Source organism: Chelon labrosus (assembly GCF_963514085.1).
Source record: "Chelon labrosus genome assembly, chromosome: 16".
In the NCBI taxonomy this organism is placed as follows: domain Eukaryota; kingdom Metazoa; phylum Chordata; class Actinopteri; order Mugiliformes; family Mugilidae; genus Chelon; species Chelon labrosus.
In genome coordinates, this window is record NC_140349.1 from 16051671 (window position 1) to 16060037 (window position 8367).

The 8367-nt window shown below is 40.6% G+C and overlaps 2 protein-coding genes across 4 annotated transcripts; one reads left to right on the forward strand and one right to left on the reverse strand.

The window, feature by feature from the left end:
* Positions 1 to 360: 360 nt before the first annotated feature.
* Positions 361 to 2742, reverse strand: fam221a (family with sequence similarity 221 member A; the record flags this gene model as incomplete). The annotated part of the gene is made up of 6 exons (XM_084562876.1): positions 361 to 641; positions 1600 to 1732; positions 1815 to 1888; positions 2002 to 2192; positions 2275 to 2448; positions 2678 to 2742. 6 exons carry the CDS (start codon positions 2740 to 2742, stop codon positions 529 to 531), a joined length of 750 nt encoding a protein of 249 aa, XP_084419002.1. The 3' UTR covers positions 361 to 528.
* Positions 2743 to 3036: 294 nt separating this feature from the next.
* Positions 3037 to 6370, forward strand: ccdc126 (coiled-coil domain containing 126; the record flags this gene model as incomplete). Of its 3 annotated transcripts, none has more annotated exons than XM_084563872.1 (3): positions 3037 to 3592; positions 5370 to 5963; positions 6126 to 6370. In XM_084563872.1, the coding sequence occupies exons 2-3, from the start codon at positions 5726 to 5728 to the stop codon at positions 6368 to 6370; spliced, it is 483 nt and encodes a 160-aa protein (XP_084419998.1). In that variant the 5' UTR covers positions 3037 to 3592; positions 5370 to 5725. The 3 variants fall into 3 exon arrangements, with proteins under 3 accessions (XP_084419998.1, XP_084420000.1, XP_084419999.1); XM_084563874.1 differs by having other exon boundaries at positions 5722 to 5963; XM_084563873.1 differs by having other exon boundaries at positions 3037 to 3528.
* Positions 6371 to 8367: the final 1997 nt, after the last annotated feature.

The window sequence follows — 8367 nt, forward strand, 5'->3', positions numbered from 1 at the left end:
CTATAACCTTCATGAAGCTAATTATTTTAGAATGCATTTGTTTTCCTAGTGTACCCAAAGAATAAGATAAGATAATCCTTTATTTATCCTGTTTAAAATGCCTCATTCTTACTCTATTTTGGATTTTATATTTCCATCAGTTTACAGTCACAGAACAGGATGATAAAAGAGATACCAAACGACGCTTTACGTCAAAATGTGGTAAATTAATGTTTTGATCTTCTCAAAAGTTCTCAAAAACCTGTCAGATCTTCTTGCTGTCAGTGGCTCCCCACTCTCACACCCCTGACCGGACCAATTTATTGTGAGTTAATTGTTTAGGGACATAATCATTGCTGTTGCTGACAGTCGATTATACCACAGTGTCACGACACTGACAAAAGACATCCGCTCCACCTGAAAACTGAAATAATTAACCGCGAAACAAGCCAAGATAGTTCCACAGGAGAAGATTAAATGTTATTGTTAAAAGGATCAGGAGATATGTATGATTTATTTGCTAAATCTTAACATGTAATGGACATCGTTTCATTGTTTGCTGTTTTGTCTCTTACAGAGAACGGAGCCGGATGCCTTAGCAGATGTGTGGTTGTTCCTCAGTGCTGAGCGTCTCTGCTGGCAGCCATCGCCTCCGTCTTGATCTGACAAACAGGAGAGATTATGGAAATCGGGTGGCAACAGAAGATGTTGTGTACCTCACAATCATGGGGCATGTTTAAAATCTACAGCATCTCATAATACCAGAACATGGGCACTAATGTTGTTAAAACTAAAGACTTAATTTTCAGAGAACGGATTGATCTGCAGTCAGTAATTAATGCACATAAATAATGAAAAAAGGTTCATAATTAATGGAGAAACCAAATACTGAGCGATACCTTTAAAATTTGACATGTCATTCATATGATGATGAATGAATGTACTGTTTGTTACATTTGAATGTGAGAGCTCGGTGCGTGCTAAGTGAAGTGGAGTAAAGCATGTTAATAATGCATACACTGATTAAAAGAAATATGATTTATGTTTCACATTTGATTATTAACTAAATATCCATGGACCTCGGAAGAATTAAAAATTACCTCTCAAAAGAGGTGAGGACGTGTTCATTCATTCATTCATTTTCTGTAACTGCTTGTCCTCTGGAAGGTAGCGGGTAGGTGTTCATTGCTCTGATAAAATGTTTAAACTTGCAAACATTTTTAACATGTGGGTATGCTTTAAAATAATGTGATGCATCTTCCAGTGATATGAAGGGAATGTAGACTGGGGACAGCTCAAAGCAGCAAAACACATTTGCTTTTCTGTAGACTTTTGCTCGAACAAAATCTCGGTTGTGCTCTGTTAAGGCTGTTGACTCTGTGCTGCTCTTTGCTGCACTTTGCTGCCCTCACATGCCTCTTAAAGGAACTCTCTTCGTGACTTGAACTGCATTCAATCTTGATGCTATTTCACGTGACTAAAAGTGAAAGGAATGTTCAAGATTTGCCAGTCAGACGAGAGTACCTCTCACACAGCACACATGCTTATAACTACATTGATTTAAATGGGATGTCTGCTTCTGATTTCCATTGAAAATAGAAAAATATACTTGTCTGTTACCTGAGCCACTGACATCCAGAGCTAGGTAACCATCCAACAAGGAGGTGAAACCTGTCAACCCTCCCATGGCGGCATAAGGGACATCCCTGCCTACAGGTTGACCCCTGGCCTCCCTCTCTAGTTTTGTCTCAACCTGCCAAGGAGATAATAAAATATTTAGAATTTAAGTTAAAACTAAACTGTCCTTTAAGTGTTTGATGTTTAAATGGACTCACCAGGGTTCGATGGGCAGAACTGGGCTGACCACACCCACAGGTGAAGGGACTCTGGAAGCCAGAACAGGAACTGCCTGAAAAATGAGTTACAGGTAAGGGAAAGCTGTGCATGATTCCATCTGTTAATTAATCAATCGAGAGTGAAGTGCACTCATTCATTTCTGAAATGTATGGATTTCAGACTCACAGATCTTGCACACGTGGCCAGGAGCTTCACTGTGATCCTCAGGTAAGTGTTTACACCTGCAGCGTACGGGGTTTGGCCCAAGCCGAGGAACATACTGGTAGGCAGGACAGCAACAACCCCCGACCTGGCATGGTAGGGCCAGGGGTCGCTCAGACGGAACCACCTCCCAGTCTGTCTTATGCTGCTTGTACCTGAACGACAATACAGTACTTAAACATGTACTTCTCTCTGTCTAAGGTAGAAGGGTGCATGACTTTGTGTGTTGTGTAATACCTATGTGTACAGAAGCACTGTGTCTCTGGACCAACAAGTTTGCAGTCAATCCCCCCAGGGACTCCAAAGCTCACATACAACCTGTTCTTCACTCGCTGAGGCAGCACATCCCTCTTGTACGCTTCATACTGCTCTGGAGTGAACAGTTTTCCACCATCATCATCACCCACAGTCCTTGAAAAGAGAAACCATCAGTAACATCTGTAGATTCTGGTTGCCACTTATCTACAACAGTCTGACCTGCCCATGATAAGACAAGGTAAGATAATCCTTTTATTTATTTGTGCCACAGTGGGACAAATTTACATTGTTCTTTAGGCGATACTCTGCACAATACAAGTAAAAGCCTCTAGATGTTCACTAAAGTAAGGACATAAACTGATAGTTTAGTGTTGAAACAAACCTTCTGTACTCCCAGTAGTCATCCACCGCTTTTAAAGCTGATTTATCGAGGCTTACTGTCTCCATTGTCGTAAATCCTAAACAAACAGCAATAGGCTTTTTGTCTTGCGCTGCAAACAACCATTACTGTTTTCCACCAGTTTCGAAGTTGCCATGGAGATGGTGTTAGAGGTCCCTCTAAAGGGCAGAAAGTGAACTGCACAAAAAATAAATAAATAAAGTCAACAAAAACAGACATAAAAACGCATAAAGTGAAATAATAAACGAGAAAAATGTAACAAAAAAGTTCGCAATAACAATAATAATAATTATTATTATTATTATTGCAAGTTTACATAGTACATATTTTTATATATAATCAGCGTTGCACTTTCCTGATCACTTGAAACCTAAATAGCTTTATTTATTTCTCTTTGAGTTAAAAGGTGATTTGTAGCTTAAATGTTACAGCTCGAGGTGTAAGATAAGGAGGTTAAAGAGCAGCCATGTATGACAACGAATACATTTCCCATAATTCAACAGTATTGACGCACCCAGAAGACGTTCAGGGACACCATGATGACAGTCAGCCCAGTTGCATGCTTGGAATTGTAGCTGCCGACTTTTCCTTGCAAGGACCTCTTCGTTAGTAGAGACTGTGGAGGAACACGCTGAAATGGCTATCGGGGAGAAAAGACTAAGCTAACTTTTCAAGAAAATACCTTTTCAGGACATTTCATTCCCCAGCGGCAGTAGCAGCAACAACAACAGCAGCAGCTGCCCCGGGTTGCCAAACAGCCAGCATCATTCAGTGTCAGCCAGCGGCAACCCCTCGTCCCTGCTTCTCTGCAGCCTGTAAATCTCCGTCTCAAGGTAGCTTCTCGGTCAGCATGGTGGGGGAACGTGTCGGTTTTTGAAGGCTACGCTTCATTTGCAGGTAATGCTTTTACCTTCGTGTCGCCTGTCAAGTTGGAGCCCCGGCAAGCTAACATGTAGCGCTAACATTAAATGTTAACTTGCGAAGAGCTTCAGCTAAGCTCGAAGAGCGGCTGACTGCTGTTTTAAAGTGGAAAAAGTCTGAGTTGGGGTTTATGAAATTAGCTAAATTAGTCTGTGTCTTGAGTTTGAGCGTTGGTTTATGTACTTTTCATACATACGTAACTTGACATCGTTTCATTTTAACGACAAGTTCAGCGGGTCAAGGTGTATGTTTTATGAGGTATAATTTGTTTCTAGGATTCACAGTGCCTCCATGTAGTAATTTCCCTCCTCCACGCTAACGGTACTGACATTCCAGTGTTCACCGGATTGCGTCTGTTGCTGTGTCTGTCTGCTTCTCTACCACGTGTGATAGCTGTTGTTGTGTCAATATTTAACCAGTAGATTAGGTATTTTTGGTGCATACAGTGTGCCTTATCGCTGTCAGTCGTAACATTAGGTGGACTTTTTAAATAGCCCACTAAACAAGTGGATTATTCATTGTCTTAATGCTGCACCTTTACATAAAGCTGGTAAGAATGTGTTTTGAATGTCAGTAAGCCTTGGCCCTCTGGTGACCTAGATTGTTATGACCTGTTCACTGACACGCTCATAACGTACTTCATAAGTTTTATTAGTTCCTGCCCTGGAGCTAGTATAATTTACACTCATATAACACAGTACCTGCAAGTGATGTTTACCTCGTAAATTTATATACACCTGTAACTACTAAATAAACTAAAATATTACTCGTGCTTGCCATCTTCTTTAACTGGCTGTGTCGAGTATGTCATTTTTAGTGTCAAACTCTGGTGAATGGTAAAAATTGTTTTTGTCTATATGAGAGTGAACAGATAATATAGTATGTAATTTTACAGTTGTGCGCAGGATGTAAATCATTCTTCATTTGCTTACTGAAAGCAGAAGCAAAAGGGCGTCGACACTGAAAGTTTTTGACACACATGATATGTTTTACACTCAAAGAGATGTGCTTCCTGACTGTTCTCAACTATCCATTAGGTCTTTACACCTTGCTTTCTCTTTTCTCCCTAGTTCCTGTCTGCTGATAGTTTTGCCCAGGTCATAGGGAGGACATGTGTTGCGTGCCTGTGTGTGTGTGTGTGTGTGTGTTGGGGGTGAGCATCACCAAACAGATTCTGTTACCTTTCTTTTCATAATTTATTCCCTCAGTCACTACGGACTATTTGACTGCGATAGTAAGTGACACTCCCATACCCAAGAGAGACTGCAGAGAATGAATTTGATGACAAAGTTGTGAAAGTGGAGAAAAGGTTGTCTAATTTTCTCCACATGTGCACGGTGTGCACTCGCAGGCTATTTGTCTGTCCAGTAGCCATTGTGGAGGTGGGATTAGAGAATGAATGCCCTCTATGACTCTGTCTGTTGCTATCTGGAGCTGTAAAGTGGGTCCCATGAAATCTAAACTAGTAATCGGGGTAAGAGGGAGTGAAAGAGGTTTATTGATGACGGGCCTATTGTGCACCCTGACCCAAAGGAGCAAAGAAATCTGTCTCTAATAAAAGCTAAATAGTGTAGGAAGCCACTTTGATGAATGTATAATGTTTGTTTGTTTTCCATGGCACTGCTGCATTGCAGATTGGAAGATAAAGTGTATAGATTAAAGAGTAAAACCACTGCTTAATCTGTAAAGCAAGTGTTTTCCTCAGATGATAATTTTATTAATTTTGTCTGTTTTGTGTTCTTCTTCAATATAGTTGACAATGTCTGTGGATATCCTGCCTGAGCACCCAGTCTGCCTTGACGATTTGGTTTTAGACATCTTGCAAACAAACCACCTGTCCAAAAACCCATGACTGCTGGTGTCTGTGGGCGTTGGTTTACTTGTGTTTCCTCTTCCTGCCATATGCTTTTGCTCAACACATTCTCGTCACGTCACAGGAAGAGCGGCATGTTTTAGAAATGCTATGGACTTTTGACCTCTGACCTCTCTGTGGATTAAGGTCATCACAAATATCACTTTCTGCTGTTTCGGCTGGAATCGACACACTGTCAAACGTTCTGTCAAGTTATTGGTATAACTAGTTCCCTTCCTTCTCACCACCTCAGTACCATGCTGGGCGGTATATTGCGGCGGAACATGTCCCAGAAACTGAGTTTGCTGCTGCTGGTATTCGGCCTGGCATGGGGACTTATGTTGCTGCGCTACACTGTGCAGCAGCCTCGCCATCAGAGCAGCGCTGAATTGCGTGAGCAGATCCTGGAGCTTAGTAGAAGATATGTCAAAGTCCTGACAGAAGAAAACCAGATTGCACCAGGAGGACCACAAGGAACCTCTATGGCTGGTTATGGTAAGCATTTTAGAAGAATTTACACATTCAGTGCACATGTGTGTAGTACTGTGTTTTCTAAACACAAAATTACTCATTCACTCAAGAATTGTGTGTTTTACAATTGTAAAAACAAATAATCAAGCTTCTTCCTCGTGTATGTTTTTCCTCCCATATCTCCAGCTGACTTGAAGAGGACTATAGCTGTGTTGCTTGATGACATTCTCACACGTTTGGTCAAACTGGAGGGGAAAATTGAGTTGGTGGTCAACGCCTCCGCCACAAACTCCTCCCACACAGCAGGGGGAGGCATCCTCGCCTCTGCTCCCGCTGCCATACAGAAAGCTTCGAAGCAGGAGATACTCGGCAGCCACCCTGGGACATCACGCCTTCACCCTCACATCCCCAACAGGCCTGGACCACATTAAGAAGCATAGTTTTTTTTTAAGATATATTGATTTGATTTTTCCATCATTTATCACTGATGCATCATCATCAGACTATTAAAGAGCAATAGCAATACTTATGGACATCCAGAAACTGAAAAATTGAGATGCATCTCCAAAAATTTTCAACCAGCTCGGAGAGAAGAAAGACCTATCTTATGCTCATATTTATTTTTATTTACTACACAGACTCTCCAGCTCATCTTTTTATATTTTTATTGCAGAATTTATTTTGCTTAAATTCTAGTGTTTTTTATTATCACGTTTGAATTTCTCGACTGTTTATGCAAACGCAAAGAGTGAACGAGAAACCTGGCTTAAAATGTTTTCCATATACCGCACATTGTACACAACTCTACAATATTGCTTCAACATATCGAAATGCTGGACGACTGAACCATACACTCAGAATAGTTCAGCTTCATTTTAGTTTTTAGCTGGTGCAATTGCTAAACACCATAGAAAATGCTTCTTTTAGCATATAAATATACTGAGAATTTTAAGGATGAATAAATGCTATAGGTCACTTGTAAGAGATAATCCAAAGAATATTATTTGCACTCCATCTGAAGGCAATATAAATGCATATGTGCTATTGCTGTGAGGAATATGGAGAATGTGAAGGGGTTTGCCACTGTAAATGTATGTGTGTGTGTGAGCGGGCTTGCTTTGCCTCACTTGAAAAGAACAGTAGCTCCCTCACATCAAGTTGGGAAATGTTTATTAAGCTGTTGATTGAACAGATTGAATGTACTGTGCCGTCAGTCTTTAGCCCTGCAGTGCTGTAAAGATGACTGATCTACTGCTTACACATGTTCAGGGCTCATGTTGCACTGTGACTAAAGACATTTTCTAAAAATACATCCAACTTGGACTTCAGTGGTGTTTAAGGATGTGCTTCTCGTAATGACTTCATCTTGCAAAGAGATGGCCAACACTTTTCCCAATATTATTTGGAAATTGTATGAGAGGGTCTGTGTGGATATATATATTTGGCAGACTCAAATATTAGGAACTAATAATTAAAACATAAACGTGGCTTCTTAATGCTGCTCACAGAAACTGTAGCCATGAGTAGATTATTGACCTTTGTTTTGACTCTGTCTAAATGGTGCCACAAATGTACTTTGCTCCACAATGCTAAAGCAGAATTTCGACAAGCCAGCCTGCTCCTGCTTTGGGATAGCTTTACTAATAAATCGGCCTCATGTGAAAACGTTCTCCCCTTTTAAACCAGCTTTATATATGTCAGAATCCCCACTTTTCTTTTAAATTAACTGTGAAGGTAAAATATGATGAGTGCCGTCAAAGAAATTGCAGATGTGACACAATGTGCCTCACAGGGCAGTGAATGTAGTTGTCTTTGCCTTTGTCTAAGTATTTAGTAAGTATTTCCCAAAGAGGGAAGCCTCTGTGAGTACTTAAGGGTTGTGTGGATGTGTAAGCAAATATATGGAAATAAATTTCCTGTTTGGTTTTGACTACCCACCTCTAAAACCTTGGTACTTTTAAATTGTCCTGAATTACTGCAGCCTGTTACGTAAAGTAGCAATGTACTTTTATTAAAGAGAGTAATTTTAGTGGTTATATAAAGGAGTAGTTGGCTCCATCTGAACCAACTTCAACATGTAAACGGTGCTTGCATTATTTTTTTAACATAATCTGTAACTGCAACATAGGGTCACTTTTAGCAATTCTTTATTGTGCAAGATTTGGATCACTTTGTTTTTTGTCATTAAATGATTTTATGCGGTGTATTTACTACTTTTAAGTGTCCATACGTCGTAAACCACTAATCCTGGGGGGAAGCATAAAAAGTTTCCAAGGTGTGTTTACGGCATTGGTTTACGGTCATGTTACGTTCAAGTACGCCATGTTTAAGTTTTCACAGGAAGGGCACGTGCAAGACGAAGCGGAAATGACGCCAGGTTCCGCAGCTCTTAAACATACCGCCCACCTTAACGCGCCATTTTCTTGGC